Source organism: Agelaius phoeniceus, chromosome 5 (assembly GCF_051311805.1).
Source record: "Agelaius phoeniceus isolate bAgePho1 chromosome 5, bAgePho1.hap1, whole genome shotgun sequence".
Classification (NCBI taxonomy): domain Eukaryota; kingdom Metazoa; phylum Chordata; class Aves; order Passeriformes; family Icteridae; genus Agelaius; species Agelaius phoeniceus.
The window spans coordinates 25,571,000-25,591,296 of NC_135269.1; the positions used below are offsets into that span (position 1 = coordinate 25,571,000).

The 20,297-nt window shown below is 41.6% G+C and overlaps 1 protein-coding gene across 10 annotated transcripts in view; it reads right to left on the bottom strand.

The window, feature by feature from the left end:
- The window catches only part of IFT56 (intraflagellar transport 56), a 66,693-nt gene that overhangs the window by 18,656 nt on the left and 27,740 nt on the right, over positions 1–20,297 (bottom strand). For 5 of the 10 annotated variants that reach the window (XM_077178653.1, XM_077178650.1, XM_077178651.1 and 2 more), the window contains exons 13-14: positions 14,463–14,551; positions 1,588–1,671 (exon numbers count right to left, since the gene is read on the bottom strand). In XM_077178653.1, coding sequence (XP_077034768.1) covers positions 1,588–1,671; positions 14,463–14,551 — 173 coding nt within the window. Of the gene's footprint in view, positions 1–1,587; positions 1,672–14,462; positions 14,552–15,477; positions 17,372–20,297 lie in introns of those variants that run through there. The other 5 variants (XR_013182354.1, XM_077178657.1, XM_077178658.1 and 2 more) reach the window with 5 other exon arrangements.

The following is a 20,297-nucleotide window of genomic DNA, read 5'->3' on the forward strand; positions in this document are numbered from 1 at the left end:
ATTTTAAAATGTACTCTGGCTTTGTTCAAAGGAAAAAAAAAACCTATTTATGCCTCTCTCAAGTATATTTGTAACTATACTGGATGCTACTGATGAAAATCAAAATACCTTTATAGAAATAGATGCATGTACTGGAACAGTGAGTTATACAAATTACTGACATTTGTATTGCTTAAACATTCCTGATCCCCGAATTTAGAAGGGGAGGAGAAGGAGTAATAGGGAAGAAATTAAAAGAAAGCAGCATTATTGCTGTAAGTAGCACTTTATCACGTTTTATTTTATTATGTCCAGGGAGGTATGCTTTTAAATAACTTCGTAAGTGCTATATGTAGATGATTTACAAGTTTATGAGACACAGGGGAAGGCTGAGCTTTATATGGAACTGTCATCATGACCCAAGATCAGACATGAGGCCAGATGAATCAATGTAATTATATAATTCTGGTATTTAAATGCATCACCTATATAACACAAGTTTCTATAGAACAGCTTCTAAAAAACATAAGAGGAAAAATGTAGATTAACAGGAGTTTACAACTTTGTGTTTCTTTGTTGTGTAGTTGCTGCTAAAACTTAGAGCATTATCATTTTTATGGAGTTTCAGGAATGAGCATAGCCTGCTAGCATAGTTTTGAAAGATTTTCATGATGCTAAGTGAATTGAAAGCTTGTTGAATTCAAACAGATATTCATCTTCCTTACAGTCTTGGATGCTTTTCTTAAAGAGAGATGCAATTTTGGGTCACAGAAATGAAGGGGTGAGGGTGCTGGATGGGAAGGTAGGTATGGGGGGGAGAGACAAGTTATAAAGCCTGGGGGGCTCTATTATTGACAAACCTGGATAGTTAAAAAATTAGAAAGACTGGAAAAACAAAACAAAACATAAACCCCAAACCAACCAAACCTATAGGATTCACTTTAGACTATGTGCTGTAGGATTTTTTTTTGTGGCTTGTCTTCTTTTTTGGTCTTGTGGAAAATGTTGTTTCCACCTTCATAATAGCTATTTGCTTTTGCATATTTTAGTTGTAATTAAGTTTCTGCTGCACACAGACATAAAAAAGTACTGGGTGTAGAAGTTAATCTCTTCCAGCTGCATATGAATGCTGCTGAATAAGATACTGGAGCACTTCCTCTTTTCCTCCCACATATCCCAGAGGAAGATTTTTTTAAAAAAACCCACAAATTTCTAGGGACACCTAGAAGCTCTTAACCATTCAGTGTCTTTTATTTAGCATGCCCTACTCAGTCTGAACAGAAAGAGTGCCTGGGATCCCAGACAAAGCGTAGAAAATCTGATTAAGAGGCCATTCTTTGATCAATTAGAGGTAGCTGCAAGCACTCTTGTGATGCACCACAAGCAGCATGACTCCCTGTATACCTCACATTACAAGATTAGCAAGATAATCTTTTCTGAATAGTGCTCACTGAGAGTTTCAGTTCCCCTGAGAAGGGGAAGAAGATGTTCCACAGAACCTGCTTATTTTCGACCAACATGAAGATCTGGGTGAAGAAAAGGAAGGAAAAAGGGGAATATGGGGGAAATGTTTCCATTGCTTTTTTTTCAAAGAAAATAAATACATACCTCTTCAGCTTCACTAAAATTGCCCATTGCAGCTTTGGCTTGGGCGTAGTTGAAGTTAAAAGTGTCATTGTTGTAGAAGTAACTCTGAAAAATATGGACAAACCCCAAATAAATACAACAAAAAACACCTCCTCCCATGATAAAACAACATTAAAAATACATCCCCCCGCCTCAGTCAGACCATATAAAGAAGACAATGGAAAGGAAAAGAAAATCCCACATTAGGAACATACGGTATTTTTAAACAGTGGGCAGAAAAATTATGGACTAGCTTTTCCATCCTACAGTCATGACTACAAACACTGCTGACACATTCCACAATATTAACTATGAGAGATCAGGAAAATGTTCCAAGCTTAAAATTGCAGTGGCAGCTTTTGTGGGTATAATTTTCACCGGGGGCATGTGAAGACATGCTGTGCTGCCATGGCCTCTTTCACTTCCCAAGCACTTATTCACCACTAGGGTGGGTAAATAGGCAGGTGACTTCCTTGAGTCTTAAAGGCAGTTTAAGACAAACAAAACAGTTTGTTCTTCCAAGACTTGTCAAGGGTTATCAAGAGATCCTGTGCATCTGGTTATGTGATGGATGCTAATCTGACAAAATGGATCTCATGTTGGAGGTGAAGCCACAGTACTGGGCTGTACCAGGCAGCACACCAGGTAATAGCACTTCTTTAAGCAAGCCTTGCTTAAAGATACCCTTCTCTCTAGTTGAAGTGCAACACTGAGTTTTTCCCTCCCATAACACTAGATATGAAACATCTGGTTTAGGGCACATCATGTTCAACTAGCTGTATCTTCTCTGAAAAGCTACATGGGTCAAAGCAGGAAATGTTACTCAAGGTACAGGTTAGGCTGGTATTTGGGGTTGACCTGATCACAGTCAGTCTGAAGTGTAACTCAGATGACCAAAAGTCAGCTGTGTTCTACATTCAGCACTGTCCCACACTGCTGGACCAGTAGAGGTGGCAGAGGTAAGAGAGAACACAATAACAGATGCAAGCATGAATGGGATTGAGGATCCCTGCCCAGCAGCAGTGCAGTGTTTATGAGAGAGCATGGAGAAATAGGTGGTTTATCCAATATGGTTACTGCAAGGAAGCATCTCTGTGTGCATAACAGCAAGGTGTAGGGAAGAGAAATGTTTTTCCTTCTACAATATTTATAAAGGAAATGGAACTTGTGTAGGTAGATCTAAATTTGGGGTTTTTCCCCTCTTCAGAGTGAGAAGGAAGTAAAAAGCATAGTTGGAACTGTACAAAAGGTAAATGAAGCAAGGCACAAATCCCTTTCCCAGTAGTATCTTCTTTCGTGATGTAGGGATACAGAGGCAGAGGAACATCTTCCTTTCACTGTCACAGGCAGTCTACAAAGGGTACTGATTTAGTTCACCCACACACATCAAGCTAGTGCCTTGAAAGGAAAGGTGAGGGATTGCCACTATTTGCCAGATGTCCAGGTTTCACCCAAACAGTCTACGGTAGCATGCACAAGCCAGCAAATACAGCAAGCTGTGTGACAGCATGAGGATGAACCAATTGGGGTGAACCTTAAGCTCAGTTTGTGAAAATATTTCAGTGCCTTATGGTGAACTAACTATGGGTTTCACCATATGAGGATTATGACACTTTACTGCATTCTTTCCCACCAGTAGTTTCATGTGAATCAGCACAAGTCCCAGGTTAAGCAAAGCTGGTGAGCCAGATGCTACTTTTACTGCATGAATGCCTTCTTCTGTTCAAGTAGACCCCATTGTATTTTTAAATTAAAATGGAGAAGAACCTTTGTCAAAAACCAAACTTAAAAAACGTGTCATTCTGTCCTGGCCATATAAGTGTTAGAGACCAGACCTACTGCAAAACCAAACCCAGGAGAAATTAACAAGTGCTGCTGATAATACATACACAGCAGCTATTTTTTTTTTAATTATTTTTTAAATTTTTTAACCATATTGTATGTACTGGACTTTACTCTTTTGTGGTCTTTTTAAAGATCTTCAATGTTTTCATAAAACCCACTGTGCTCTGAGTGACATCTACTTCAATAACATACTCAGATACCCAGCTTAAAAATTAGGAATTCCCATTGTGGCCACAACTCAGCAGAGCCTGAATCAGGTTGTTTTTTACTCAGTTAATCCCTGACAGTGTTATAATGTCACCCTTGGGGCAGCTGGCAATACATTTATGTCCTCTGAGGCTTTCTGATGCCTAAAGCAGTGTTAATTGGTCATGGATGAAAGTGGTATTTCTTGAGAGAATACCAAGCAAATAATCCTCAGAGAGGGCAGCTCTATTTTAAGAGCTGCAGAGATTCAACTGAAGTTTATTCCTGTGAATGAAACACAAAAGTAAATCCACGTACACCTTGCCTATAACATGGTACAGAAATAATTTTTGTATTCCTGTGACATATAAAGAAGAGAAATGACTGAAGTAAATCTAAGCATGTCTAGTCTCAGCTGCAAAATTATGAAAATGATCAATTACCTCAAAAGAAACAAGAAGGAAAAGTTGTAGTAGGCAGTAAATTTTTGTCCCATATACCTTGGAGGTGGTTTGTAATCACATTTAACTTTGACCTTTTCGGTTTAGAACTAGTTGTTTAAGAACCTTTTCAAGGAAATGGAAAGAGCTGAACTTATCTGTGGAGTAGTTAATTGCATAATAAATGTAAGAAATACACAGAATTAATTCTCTGGAAATTACCATCTATACCCATTGGCAATAAACTGAGACCAGATGACTGGCTCTAACTAGAAATCCAGCTTTTAGATGGCTCAAGTAAGGCAAAGCAATTCTTACTGTTCATTTCCTTTTCTTCAATTACACACATACTCCAATTTGGAGTGGTGGTGGTGGTGTATCACAATTTGATCATTTATAACAATCTGGTGACAACCTGTCGTGATTTGATATTGGGGTTTGGGACCCCTTTCCCACCCGGAGGGCGCCCCGTTGATTACAGTAGTCTGAGCGGGATTGGAGTCCGTGAGACCAATCAAATTGACAAGAACTGAAACCAGAGCCACAGCCAAAGAGGGATAAAACGGGCCCAATTCTCGGAAAACTCGGAATGATCCAGAGGGATCCCCAAGCCTGAGGGTATTTTTTCACTCGGAAAAATCGATGTGCATGAAGAAATCCACATGGGAAAATGAACCGTGAGTATCGCGCGGTTGAGTGGGGTGTGACCGAATGTGTGTGCAAGACGTGACTCTGTCACGAGGCGTGTGCCGACCCCACGATCGCAGTTCCACTATCCCGCGAGAGACGTGGTTGGTCAAGGGGGAAGCAGAACGTTTTTGTTTAACACATTCAGGACCCAAGGCTCGGGGGGAGTTCGAGGGGGAAAATCGGTCATGGTTGGGGTCAGGAGGGAGAAGAGAGGATCCTAGAAATTCTAGGAGCCCGTCTTCCTTCTGATCCAGAGGAAACAGGTAAGAATCAGTCAAAAAGTCAGCAGAACGGTTCTCTGCTCGACTGAGTGAGACTGGTGGCTTTTCGCAAACCCGAGAAGACAGCATTGGACAAAGAAATGGGACTTGTGGCGAATATCCCAGCCAGAGGAGACAAGGTAAGAAAAATTGCAGGAATCTTTGGAAAAATGGGGTTGGGAAAGAGCGGGTTTCAGAGAAAATCCCAGGAAAAACCTCCCCAGGGTCCCAGAAAAGTTCTGCCAGAAATCCCAAGAGATAGTCCGTTGGGGTGGATGTTAGAACATTGGGACAGAAGTCCAAGGAGAGTGGGGAGATCCAAGGAGAAAATGATCCATTTTTGCATAGAAAAATGGGGAGGGAAGGAGATCGGAAAATATGTGGTGTGGCTGATTTTTGGCACTTTTGAAGCTTGGACTTGCGAGTCCTTGTACGATCACGTGTTTAAACGCCGCCCACAGGATTTTGAGGAAATTGAGTATGCCGAGATGTGGAGGTATGCTTGTACAAGTTTATACCCGATATGAGCCCTCCGACGCACAGCAAACAGGGGAAAGGAGTGGGAACCTTTGGAAAATCTTCCACCCCCTTACCTTGTTCCTCTGCAACAACCCGAACCAGTGCAGGCACAACTGGTGCCTGCGATGCCTCTCGAGGCAGTGGTCCTGCTGAGTCAGGGCACGGCGCCGCCGCTCCCACCGGAGCAGGCTGCGGTGCTCTCCTTTCCACATGGACAAGAGGCGGTGGCAGACCCGCTCCCATGTGAGCAGCTGCTGCCACAGACCTCTCCCAAACCTGACAAGAAACAGGTAAACATCTCTGGAGACGTCTCTCCCCTGGCCCATCGGACAAGGCGGCGAACAAGGAGGGCAACCATGGGAGACAGTGGGCATGAGGAAGAGAAGGCCTGCATCTTCCCTTTACGGGAAGTGCCGACGGCTCCGGGAGTGATTGGTTTTGTACATGCTCCGATCGACACGAATGACGTTAGGGCATTCAGGAAAGAGATGGGAAAATTAATGGATGATCCTTTGGGGGTGGCAGAAAGGTTGGATGAGTTTCTGGGAACTAGCATATACACCTATGAGGATCTCCAAGCAATTCTAAGATCGCTGTTTAACAATGAGGAAAGAGACATGATCAGGCAAGCCGGATCAAAGATTGGGAAAAGAGGAACCCTAACGGGGGAGCTGGGGAGGAGAGATGGCCAGGTCAGAAACCGTCTTGGGAAGCCCAGACGGAGGAGGGGAGGCAGAAAATGATAAATCTGAGAAATATGATAATTCAGGATATCTGGGAGGTGGTACCCAAGGGACAGAACATGAGCAAGGTACTCTGAGAGTGCTAAGGGAAAGATGAGACCCCCACGGAATGGCTGGAGAGACTCTGCAAGGGTCTGAGAATGTATTCGGGGACGGACCCTGACTCTCCGGTGGGGATGGTTTTGTTGAAAATGCAATTTGTGGCGAAATCTTGGGAAGACATTCGGAAAAAGTTAGAAAAGATAGATGGGTGGCAGGTATAGGGATTGCAGGAGCTGCTTCGGGAAGCCCAGAAAGTCTACATGAGATGGGATGAGGAGAAACAAAAGATTCAAGCCAAGGTATTGGTGGCTGCAGTAAGGGAAGCCGGAGTAAGGGAAGCAGGAGCAAGGTAAGGACGCGGTGAAAAAGGCGCTGGCAATGAAACAGGGTCCTTACAGGGAAAAAGATCGAACGATCAAAGGCGGGATTTTGAGTGCTATTACTGCAAACAGAAGGGACATATCCAAAGGAATTGTCCCAACAAAGCCAAGGACCAGGCGATGTTTCAAGAATATTAGGGGTGTCAGGAGATTTTCAGTTTGGGGTCCGGAACACCGAGGGAGCCCTTGATAAAATTAAAAGTTGGACACCAGAGGGAAGAGATGTGGTTTATGAAAGACTCGGGGGCAGAACGGACAGTGGTGCAATAGCTGCCGAAAGAGTGCTCTCTGAGTGACGATTCCATGATGGTAATCGGGGCAAAGGGGGAACCTTTCGAGGTTCCAATCATAAAAGATGTAGAAATAGAAACAGCAAATAAAAAGTGCAAAGGAAATATATTGCTAATATGGGATGCTGATTTCAATTTGCTGGGGTGGGACATGATGGTTGCTCTGGAGATTGGGTTGGCAGTGGAAAAATCCCGGCTCAAGGTGAGGATGTACAAACTCACCGTCCAAGACGAAGAAAAGATAGACCCGAGGGTGTGGTATGTTCAGAGGGAGGCTGGGAGGCTGGACATAGAGCCGACTCGTGTCGACATTGAGAGACCAGACGACCCGATATGGGTCAAACAATATCGCATCTCCATGGAAGAGAGGAGGGGTTTGAAGCCAGTGATTGACAAATTAATAAAGAAAGGAATGTTGGAACTGTGCATGTCTCGGCACAACACCCCAATTCTGGCAGTGAGAAAATCAGATGGCAGCTTCAGGCTGGTGCAAGATTTAAGGGCGGTGAATCAGAGAACTAAGACTTTGTTCCCCACGGTCTCAAATCCTTACACTTTTTTAAATAACATTTCTCCTGAGGACATGTGGTACAGTGTGATTGACTTGAAGGATGCTTTCTGGACTTCTCCTCTAGCCGAGGACAGCAGAGATTACTTTGCATTTCAGTGGGAAGATCCAGAGACGAACAGAAAGCAGTAGCTTAGGTGGACTTTGTTGCCTCAGGGCTTCGTGGACTCTGAATCTATTCGGGCAGGCACTTGAGCAGGTTTTAAGTCATTTTGTACCATCAGAGGGAACAAAACTGCTACAATATGTAGATGATTTGTTGGTTGCAGGTCTGAGGGAGGAGGTCATAAGGGCGAACACAATTGAACTTTTGAACTTTCTGGGGGAAAAGGGGTTGAAAGTGTCAAAGTTGAAGCTGCAATTCACAGAGCCCAAGGTCAGGTACTTGGGACACTGGTTAACCAAGGGCAAAAAGAAACTGGATCCAGAGAGGGTGGCAAGGATTATCGCCTTACCACCCTCTGGACAAAAAGGGAGGTCTGGCAGCTTTTGGGGTTGTTGGGATATTGCCAGCAGTGGATTGAAGGGTACAGTGAAAAGGTGAAGTTTCTATATGAGAAACTCACCACGGACTGGATCAAATGGACAAAGGCGGACGAAGAGGAATTCAGGGGAGTCAAGGAAGCACTCACGGCAGCACCAGAGCTGAGCCTCCCTGACATGAGGAAACCCTTTCAGTTGTTTGTGGATGTGAGCAGTCACACGGCACATGGGGTGTTGACGCAGGACTGGGCAGGGGTCAGGAAACCTGTGGGTTACTTGTCCTGGCTTTTGGACCCGGTCAGCAGGGGCTGGCTCACGTGCTTGCAGGTGATTGTCGCTGTAGCATTGCTGGTGGAGGAGGCAAAGAAGGTAACCTTCGGCGCACCGTTGGTAGTATTTGCACCGCACAACGTGCAGGGCATACTACAGCAGAAGGCAGACAAATGGCTCACTGATGCAAGGTTGTTAAAGTATGAGGCCATTTTGATTCACTCGCAGGACTTGGAGTTGAGAACCACGACTGCGCAGAACCACGCGCAATTTTTGTTTGGGGAGGCTTCAGAGGAAGTGGTTCATGATTGCGTGGAGGTGGTTGAATTGCAAACAAAGATCAGGGAGGATTTAGAAGAGGAAGAATTGTATGAGGGAGAAAAGTGGTTTGTGGATGGATCAAGCAGAGTAGTTGAGGGAAAAAGGAAATCAGGATACGCAGTAATGGATGGGAGAACGGGAAAGGTGATTGAAGCAGGTCCCCTGAGTGCGAGTCAGCACAGGCATGCGAACTGTACGCGGTTCTGAGGGCATTGAAGGGACTGAAAGGGAAAAAGGGAATAATTTTTACAGATTCTAGGTACGCCTTTGGGGTGGTTCACATGTTTGGGAAAATTTGGGAGGAAAGGGGGCTGATCAACATGAGGGGAAAGGGACTGATGCACGGAGAATTAATCTGGCAAATCTTAGAAGCTCTAAGGGGGCTGGAGGAAATTGCGGTGGTCCATGTAAAGGGACACCAGGCAGGAATTCAGTTCCGGACCAGGGGAAACAATTTGGCAGACCAGGAAGCCAAAACCGTGGCGTTGATGATGGTGAGTACCCTGGAGATCGAAGGGGCTGAGGTACCCGATGCTCCTCCTCAGCCCTCCCAAAAGGAGATCGAATGTTATGAGAAGATCAGGGGAGAATTGAAAGAAGGTAAGTGGAGACTACCTGACAGGAGAGAATTAATTTCAAAAGGTTTTACCAGAAGGATTTTGCGGAAATGGCACCAGTGAACACACTGAGGGGCACAGGCCCTGGCAGAATAATTTTTGAAATTTTTCGGGTACAAGGGAATTTATGAATTGGTCAAACAAGAGTTACAAGGGTGCCTGATTTGTCAGAAAGTTAACAAATCAAGGGCAAAACAGGCTGCCCTGGGGAACTGCCCCTTGCGTACTGACCATTTGAAAGAATTCAAGTTGATTTCACGGAGTTGCCAAAAGTGGGGAGGTTCAAATTCGTGCTTGTGATTGTGGACAAATTGACTCATTGGGTGGAGGCTTTTTCTAGCCCAGAGACAACGGCTCAGACAGTGTCCAGAAAATTGTTGAAAGAAATTATACCCCGATATGGGGTGGTGAATTGCATTGATTCGGATCAAGGGACACATTTCACATCAAAGGTTATTAAGCAGATGGCTGATGTGTTAGGCATTTGGTGGGAATACCACACTCCGTGACATCCCCAGAGTTCGGGACAAGTGGAAAGGATGAATCAGACCTTGAAGGTCCAGTAATCTAAATTGATTTTAGAAACTCGGATGTCCTGGTTGAAATGCCTGCCTTTGGCACTGCTTAATATCCGGACAATGCCTCACTCGGAGATGGGGCTCTCGCCATTTGAAATGTTATATGGAATGCCATATAGACATAGAATGCCGGTGGAACACCCCAGGTTTGAGGATATCTGGTTGCAATCAACAAAAATTTGCAGGAACTCAGAAAACAAGGGATAGTGGCCCAGAGTGCTCTTCTGGGATTTGCTATCCACAAAATCCAACCAGGTGACAGAGTGCTGGTGAAAGTGTGGAAGGAGCTGCCCCTCTCTCCTCACTGGGAAGGTCCCTTTCTTGTGCTCTTGACAACAGACACGGCCATTTGGACGGTGGAGAAAGGCTGGACACACGCGTCCAGGGTGAAGAAAAGTCAAACATCAGGAGGAAGCGCCCGAGTGGAAGGTCACTTCTTCCCCAGGGGACTTGAAACTCAGACTCCAACGTCCTTGTAAATGACCGATGGCGAGTGGATAGGTTGTATACTGTCAGATTGTGTATGCTATCTGTTTGTACACTTTAAGTGTGAATATTGTCAAGGAGTTTTTGTTATTCACTGTAGAAGGGGACAGAGGCTGAAGGGGCTGTGCACTCAGTGTCTGAAGGAAGAGCTTAGGCTGACTGACCGTAGCCTAACCTTAGCCACCAATTTGGGTATCACTGAACTGGATTCACAGGAGGTGTTTCACATTTTTCAAAACAGGGTGCGTGGAAAGCTTAGATCAAAAGCAGAGATTCTGGATGTGGAGTGCCGGAAATCCATCAGGGTCCCGTGCAGTTCCGACGCCATCAGAGTGTTACGGTGGGGCGCCTTTAAGAGGAGGTATGCGGCTAGGTCTGGTGGCACCCCAGAGGGTGGAGGCAAAGGCAGAGGAGTACGCCTGGTGGGAATCCTGACTGGCCTGAGCCTTGTTGTGTGCGGGACGCAGAGTCTGCACAGTGAGGTCCCAATGAGAGGCGGAAACAAGAGCTCCGCAGATGAGTGCGGAAAGTGCACTCAGGTGGTCCCAGTCGCAGGGGACGGGGGACACTCAACATACCAAGTCCCGAAAGAATGTCTCAGGGAACCTGACAGGTACTGTTGGAAGAATGGCTTGAAGGTCAAATTGTGTGAATTGGAAACAGGGATTTGGTGTATCAATCCCAAGGGGCAGTCAGATGAGCAGGAGCATCAAATATGGAAACAAAGTGTAGAAACAATGTCAGTCCCCATTTGTAACCAATGTAACCGGACCACGTGGGTTGGGGGAAAGACAGAATTGATCTTTGTCATGTACCACCAGGTGAATCCACTGTGTTATGACAATGCGAGACTGGGGATATGCATGATGAACGGGAAAATGTACTGGATGGCGAGAAATGCTAAGTTTGACAGCAAATTTACCTTGAACAGAGACCCACTCATATTGGATTTGGCACAGGCAAATGATGAAGGTTGTGTCTGCAATATGACCGGGTTGTCTGTTTCACAAGAAACAAAAATGATGAGGATCCTGAGGGGAGAATGAGAGAGATAACTCAGGAGCTGAGATGAAGGGAGTCAGAATTGAGGAGAAAAAGTGTTGAACAGGAAAGATTGAAAACACTGGGAGAACAGTACAAAATGCTGGAGAAACAATATGCTGATGGGGAACTACCTTCCCCAGACAGGAACCTGTTCATTGACTTGATGCAAGAGATTGCAACTGAATTAGGATTGTCAAATTGTTGGATTTGTGGGGGGCTGAAGTCAGTAGAAAAATGGCCTTGGAAAGGGGAAGGTTCAGCTCCAGAACAGCTTTTGAAATGGGACAATCTGAGGGTCTCAAAATCGGCACAGAGACCTGAGGGATGGATTTTGGACCAGAGGGTGATTGGAACCATCTGCATCAGTTGAGAAGGAAAGGAGTACACTGAAATGGTGGGATACACTCCATGTGTGTCTACCCTGATGGTGAACTCAAACACAAAAAGCAAGGTCTGGCAGCCAGAACCCCCTTCAGGGTACTGGAGCTGGAAGAATGAGACAAATTGTGGATGGAACAAAAGAATGGTACTGTGTTGGGTCAAAAATCCAGGAGTAAATCCTTTCCAATCCTTGGAGGGCATGAGAGAATACTGGGGAGACCCAGGGAGAATAAACATCGGATGGAAAGCCTGGATGGAATTTATTGGATTTGTGGAAAGAAGGCATACAGTGAGTTACCCCCAAGATGGAAGGGATCATGCACTTTAGGCATGATCCGGCCAGTGTTCTTTACTCTCCCGAGAACAAAAAGTAACCTATTAGGGGCTCCATTGTACAAGACCCTGAGAAGGGAGAGGAGAAGCCTGAAAAAGATGATACCTGTGATAAGTGGTAAGCAAACCTGGGGGGAGGAAGAGTGGCCAGCGGCACGAATAATTGATTATTATGGGCCGGCCACGTGGGCTCAGGATGGAAGCTACGGGTATAGGACTCCAATTTATCTACTGAACAGACTGATTCGGCTGCAGGCAGTGGTGGAAATTGTATCGAATCACACCTCTGAGGCCCTGGATTCACTGAGTCGGCAGAACACCCAGGTACGGGCCTTTGTGTACCAGAATCGAGTAGCTTTAGACTATTTGCTGGCCGAGGAAGGGGGAGTGTGTGGAAAATTCAATGAATCAGAATGTTGTATTGAAATTGATAATTATGGGGAAACCATAAGAGGTTTGGCGGCTGAAATCAAAAAGGTGGCCCATGTCCCTGTTCAAAAGTGGAACTTGATTTTACAATCTTCATGGTGGGACAAACTTTTCGATGGGGCCCAGTGGAACAAAGTGATGTTTTTTGTGCTCTGTTCAGCAGCCGGAATCCTATTCCTGCCTTGTCTAATTCTGTGTTTTATTAGACTGATCCATTCTGTGGTCCAGGGAATGCAAATAGCAATAGTTTCCATGGATCCGGAGGGGGTTTCCGGAGGCAACACATCTAAAATCATGAGACTGGGAGAAAGAAAGTATGCCAGCAACGCTGCCAAAGTATTGGCAAAGTTCGAGAAACGAGCAGAATAATATGGGATATCAGGGTGTTCCACAAGGAGAATACAGGATAATGTAAAAGGTTACTCTGTTTGTGAAAGACCCTTAATGGTGGTGGGTAGAAGTAGAAATGAAAGAAATTTAGCAATTTGGGAGCATGAATTAAATTGGTGATATAAATGGGGAAGGATTGTAGTATATGGTAGAGATAATTCATGCTATTAATGTATAAAATATTGTAAAATCCAAACTATGTCTTTTGACCATCCTGGCCGGGAGCAGTTGTCTTATTACATCTAGTTCCTGGACGTGTGTTAAGATAAACACAGACGCTTTAACATAAGAATAGAAGCTTCCAGGTCAATAATCGTCGGCTTCCCCGGGTTGCCGGGCCCACCTGAAAACAATTATCGCCCTGTCGACTGCATCTGTCGAAATAACCAACGGCGCCACCCTGATACATGTGAATACATGGCTTCTCCGGGGTCGACGGACAACATCAAGACACATGGACTGGATCTTTGTCCACCTCTGCACATGTAAATCAACGACGATGCATGGGAAGAGACACAAAGAACATTTGGTCATCTCTGCCTCGGGCAGAATAAACTGTATAAAAACTCGCTGCACGAGGCAGCATTCGTGAACTGGGGAGACTCTGACACTCAGAGGTCAGATCCGTGTTCACCCGGCGCTGATCCCGGGCTCGATGCTGACTCTTTGGCTGTGATGGTTTCGACGACCAACCTTCGGTCTCGCAGACAAATTAATAAATCTTTGCTAAATTTTCTTATAAGATTGGCTCATGATTTGATCATCTATAACACTACCAAACAGAGAGTTGTTTCAACTCTACTTTCAAACCACTGGAACAAGACTGCAATCATTTAATCCATAATTACACTCCAGCCTCCCTCTTTCCTCACATCTGACTTTAAGTGTGTATCTGTAAGTTATACCCATTCTATGGGTATGGTGCATGTTGACTTCAAGCTTCTCTTATTTTGAAAAATGCAACATTGCCTGCAGGGTACTCAGATAACTTTTACAAAAATAACATTCCTAACTTACTTCTTTGGTAATACTGCCCTATTTTAGCCCTTCAGTGACTGCTTCCTCTGTAAAATGTAAATGTTATTCCTTTCAGAGTCCTTCATGCCTTATCTTACACACTCTTGTTCACTAAAATGTTGTCCCCAGTTATTAACCAGTGACAATAATCTCCATCACTTACTTGATAAGTCTTCAGAAAACATTTGGGGTTTTTTCCTCCATGCTGCCCATCCCATAAATATACACTTTTTTTTTTTTCATTGTTTTCCTTTAATTATATTTCTTACCTTCTGTGATGCCCCCAGAAAGCCTGATAATGATTAGATTACAAGTGTGATGAGTCCATCATGCTCACCATGCTGCATGGTACTTTCTAAATTGCTTCTTTACCTTTTAATCCATTTACTGTACTGACCACTTATGTCCTGCTATCACTCCTGTGTTTTATTTTCACTGATTTGTTTCTGTATCTTTTTATGTTTCCATTGTGTCTCACATAGTACAGTCTAAAAGTAGTGATTCCATACATTACAATACTACCAATACTAAATAATAATACTAACCTTGATTGAGTTGAGGTAAATTAGGACATTAGGAAATTGTCTAAGAAGAAAGAAGCAGGAGGACATGCACTGTCTCCCTGGAATGGTATCTAAAATTCAAAAGAGAAACGCAAATTTGTAGAATTTAAAAACACATGGTAATGGAAATCACTGCCAAGATTGCTGGCACCTCTGAAAGCAGCGAGTTTCTAAAAATAGTGTAGCTTGCCTTTTCAGGCAAAGGACCATACTGGAGGTTAGGAAAAACCATTTGTTCATCTTGTCAACTCTCTCTACAGTATCCAATAACTTTTTCAAGACTTTGTTCAACAGCAAACTCTACAGAGACAAATGACAATTTTACCACAGGCCTTTCCTGTGACGCAATTTACACAGTATAATTTTACCATGAATTATTCTTATTTGTAGGAAATGACCCTTTACACAAAGCCTGGGTTTGCTATTCTTACACCATTAGCCTTCTTTCTTCAAAATTACGCTTTTCAGTTATCCCGGACAAAGAAATTCTACATATTTTAATTTTAGTTTGAGTTAGAGAGTAAACTTGCTATACTGAAAATATTGTTATGAAAAAGAATTAATACAGGAACAGGTAAAATACTAAGTGATATCAGACAGTATGGAAATAAATGTCCATGCATGTGGATTACCCTATTGCTCACAAGAGGTAAAGCCATAAATAAGTTAGACATATCAGTTGGAATGAACATCACACAACTTTGCTGCTGTCTATGTCATCATAAACTCTGCTGCAACCATTTTATGCTGTCACCTACTCTGACATTCAAACTGTGTCACTGAAAACTATCACAAAGCTTTTTTAGAGATTCTGAAGTGAGCTCACTAGGACTAATTTTTGTAAGACCCAGCCAGCAGACATGGATGAACCCAGGTAGCAGCTGGGAAGGCCTAAATGGAAGTGATATCAAATCAGTACTATTCCACTACATCAAGCGATCGTTAGAGAGGATGCTGCTCTGTGCAGTTTGGAAAGGTGACAAAAGATAAGATCTAAGGCTACCAATATCCCTGACATAATCTGCTCCTGACTGTTGGTTACCATCAATCCATTCACATCAAAAAATTAAAATAACTTCTCTGTATGAAGAAATTTCATGTAACAAAAGACCAATATTTTGACTCCATACCACTATACAAAATTGAGCATTCATCTGGAAAACAGATTATTCTCCCTTAAATATGGTAGGTAGTAATTATTCCTGGAAAGCACTATATAAGATGTCAAAATACATTTCAAAGAAAAGCAAAATATTCTCATTTTTTATCTTTCAGCACTAGGATATAGTGAGCTTGGATGTCCTGTCATTTCCATATGGAGACAATCAATCCTTATCTGTGTCTGAACCATATCATTCAGTTCTCCAACCTCGGAAGATTATTTGGTTATTTATGAAGTGTTCACTTGGGAGCAGAAACTCGCCTGTATATTTATTTGTCCTTTTTTACATGCAGGTATTGTTTTCATGACAAATATATGCCTTTCACAGACAATAACAGAAACAGTTTTATAAAAAAAGAGCAAAGAAACATTGATTAACAAGACTAGAGATAAGTCAAAAATGCCCCTTTTCTCTGAAATTTGATTTCTGAAGTTCATAAAATCACAATTTATTTTGAACAAAATTTTAAAAATGCAAAACATGCAAAGAAGACTTAAAACTGAGCATGCATTTTTAGTAAAAATCAATCACAGTAACAAAATATTAGAAACACAATATTTCCATAAATGATTCAAGTGTTTCTAAATTTTAGTATTTATTCTTATGTCCACATTTTGGTAGAAAGTTTTATTATCCCAGCACACCATCCTCCATATATTTTACTGAAAGATTCTGTTTAAAAAACCAAACAAGTTAAACATCTGTGTATCTCATACAACTCAGCAATGAACACTACCTAGTGACAGAAAAACTAGAATTTTCTAATTCACCCCATGTGGCTCATGCAGAAAGAGGAAAAAATTACCACTTGAAAAAATTACTTAGGGTGACCTAAGAGAACCTTAAAGAAAAAAACTGCATGAAGTTAAGAAGAAATGTTTCATTCCTCTCACCCAACATCAAATATGCCTGAGTTGGTCCTAAAAGAAGACCACTGAAAACAAATGGGGTGCTCTTTTTCATTATACTTGCACTGGTTTTGGGTAGTTTGTAAGACTTATGCTAAGCACCAGAAACACTGCATTTATTGGGAATATTAATTTGTTTTCACTGATGTTCCTCTTGCCCCATTTCCTCCTTAAAAGAAATCTGATCTGTTTAATGTCCCATCCAGTCGATACCCTAGTAGAAAAGAATGAGAACTAGCTATAAAAGTCTACTTATATCCTCCTTCATAATATCATTTCATGCCATTAGAATTAAGAATTTTTATCAAGCTGAAAAAAACCCCAAGCTGCTGTTTAGGTGTTATATCTGCTGCTAGAGAATGAATACTGACTCCTACACTCTAAGTGCTACTTGGATGCTTTTTAGTTTTTGTTTTGTCTGTCCCCTGTTGAAGTGCACAACATCCAAGATGAGATAAAACTTGTACATTTAATGGAAATGACTTGCACATTAACTCAGTTTACTCCATGTTCCTTGAACTTCCAAGGCAGAGATCTAATTAAAAAAAGCAAAGGGCTTAATTGATGACTACAAATGACTTTACAAATAAATGACACTGTGTTTTTCCTAAACTCCTGTTACTGCTTTTCTTAATGCAGTCAATGGGATTTCTACAGTTAACAAATGCAAGCCAGAAAAAATATTCCACATCTTAATTTTAATCCATTATTTCTTGATAACGCACATTAAAAGAAGAAGCCTTGTAGACTGTTGCAGTTTAACCCCAGCTGGCAACACTAAGTACCACTCAGCTGCTTGTTCACTCCATCCTCCCCTCCACTAAAAAAAAAAAGTAAAGCTTGTAGGTTAAGACAAGAATGGTTTGATAATTGAAAGAAAATATTACTATTAATAATAATAGTAATAATAGAAATGAAAAGGGGACAGAGAGAGAGAGAGAGAGTGGAATAAAACTCGGGAGAAACAAATGACCCAGAATACAATTGTTCACCACCAACCCAGGCCCTCTCCAGAGCACAGTAAGCCCACCCCTCCCAGCCAACTCCCCCTGGTTCATGTACTGGGCATGGTGTTCTACAGTATGAAATAACCCTTCGGCTCATTCAGATCAGATGTCCTGCCCATGCTCCGTTCCAACTTCTCATGCAGCTTCTCCCTGGCAGAGCATGGGAAACTGGAAAGTCCTTGACTTTGCAACAACTAAAACATCACTGTGTTATTAACATTATTCTCATACTACATTCAAAATGCAGCACTGTACCATTCTCTAAGAAGAAATGTAACTCTATCCCAGGCTAAACTGGAACATAGGCCCAGTTGCAAGCAAAGACACAGCAATGGATTTCCTCACTCTAGCAAAAAACTACCTGCTTCTGTATTATAAATCTGCAAAGCAGCTAAGCAACTTGATAAAGCCCTTAAAGGTCCTTGGAAGGACTAGCTGGATGGGAAGTGCTGAAGCATGATGTACATGCTTTAACAGCATGGCTGGCTACTTAGGAAAAGCCCAAGTATAAAAACAGGAGGAATTCTGTTCTCTGTTCTAAATCCAGCAAAACAAATAACAAGTATTCAACATAGTGGCTAATATGCTAAGCTACGTAAAAACATAAAACCTATTATATTGGATCAAGGTTTGTCTAGTTCAGAGTTTGCTGGCTGAGAATATGCAGCTATAGAAAGAAGATATTCTAATTTCACATACAATACATACTGTGGTATGTAATGGCACTTCTGCTGAAGTTTATCCCAGCTTTCAACAATCTACTGAAGACTTCTTAATCACCTCTGAAAATTTTGTGTTAAACAGCCAATGGTTGACAACTTTTTTTATACATTTTATACATTCTGGTTCTCACAAGTTTCTCTATCAAATAAGTTGTGTTATCTGAAAAAGTAATTAATGCTGTTTACTTTTATTGTCTTAAGCGATAATATATGTCAATGGTCTTTGATTTTTGTATTGTACAGTAAATAATTCTTCCCTATTCCTCTTTTCCTTGTCATTTGTGATGTATATAATCAAACTCAGTCATCATTTTCAGCCCATGTATTCTGCTTTATTAATCTCTCCTTTTCTCCTACTTCAAGAATCCATCCCCTTTCTTTGATCATCCTTGCTATATTTATTGTATCCTTTCTTGATCTACCATTTTTTAAAAGAAATGTAAGAACCAGAACTGTAGACATGATTCAAGGAAAAGAATCACACTGTATACAATGACAGTAATTATTTTTGTTTTCACTTTCCTCATCAATTCTTAAGATCCTCCTCAACTTTTCAGATAATTTTGCTAAATTTAATTTGCATATTATTACCCAGTCTTGTATAGTCTTTCACATCTTTCATCATTGTGGAAGCTTTTATTTGTACTACTATGGGTAATTTTGTACCACTGGCAAACCTAGTCATGTCATTATTTGTCTCCTATAGCTCATTAATTATGAATACAAGCCCTTTCTTTAAAGAAACAAAAGGTTCTTTCAAGTGTTCAAATCAGGTGCATTTTATCCTTTTCTTCCTTATAAATTTTCTAATTTTCTGCCAGAAATGAGGAAGGTTATTATGTAGCTTCTCTTCTTAGGATTACTACTGTGGACATTTTTTGAGGTATTTGCTAACACGCAGATTTTGAATTTGATTATACTCAAATGACTGTAGTACAATTGTAATTTCATAATAAAATTTCAACTCAAGTGCTATGTAATTCAATATTGGTCCAGAGTTACCTGTTCACTTGTTCTTTCTCTAAGAAAGATAGAAACAAAAAGTTCATGCTGTTTATTATGCCATGTAATTGCATTTATTAGGTCGATATGGGCAGAACAAAAGTCTCCAGCTATTATTTATCTTTCTATATAAAATCTGTAATCTGTTTAATATGCCACTCACTGTTCCTATCCAGGCTGGCTGGTGAATAATTTGGCTTCAATATGGTGAGTTGCCTATCTAAACATATAATTGAAAACAATATTATGTTACTCACTGATAAAGAAAAGATATTTATTTTGAGAGAAGTTTTCTATAATATTTAGAACTATTTTTCCACTGGCATAACCTACTTATCTATATTTATGTATGTTTATGTACAACCTACGTTTATTTAATGTACAATCCCTATTGTACATTAAATCCCATCCCATAGACATTAAATACATTAATATCCTACGTTACTTTCCTCCTATCATATAAAAAAAATTTTAGTTTTTAGCTTCCTCTCCTAAAATCAGGCATTCCATTTTATCCAAATTCTTTAAAAACATCTAATAGTTGTATAAAAACACTTACATACATGGGCTTCATGTGCTTGGTTTTTTGTTATATCCTACCTAAACAGAACTGTTTGCCTCTTCTATTTCCTATGTACAGTTTGATGATCTCCATCTGTTATTAATTTGAGGTTAAACAAAACCCCTCACACTATTTTACCTTTAAAGGAATTGCCCTGAACTGTGTGGTCTTCTTTATGGCATTTCCTCCCACAAACTTTTAAGAAGATGCGAAAACAGTTCTTATATGGAAGTACCACAAGGGTCAGATACTTACAGTACTGATCCTTCCTTTTACCTCTGATTGGAACCAATCCTTCCCATAGGTTTGTTTTTTCCAAGTAATCCACCTTCCTAAGAGTGGATTCTACTGCCATTCCCCCTACCATTGCAAGGTTGAAGTCTCAGCCTCTCTATCTTTATTTTGCATATGAGTTTAAAAGTATTTCACAGTAAAATTCCGACTTTTGGCTTC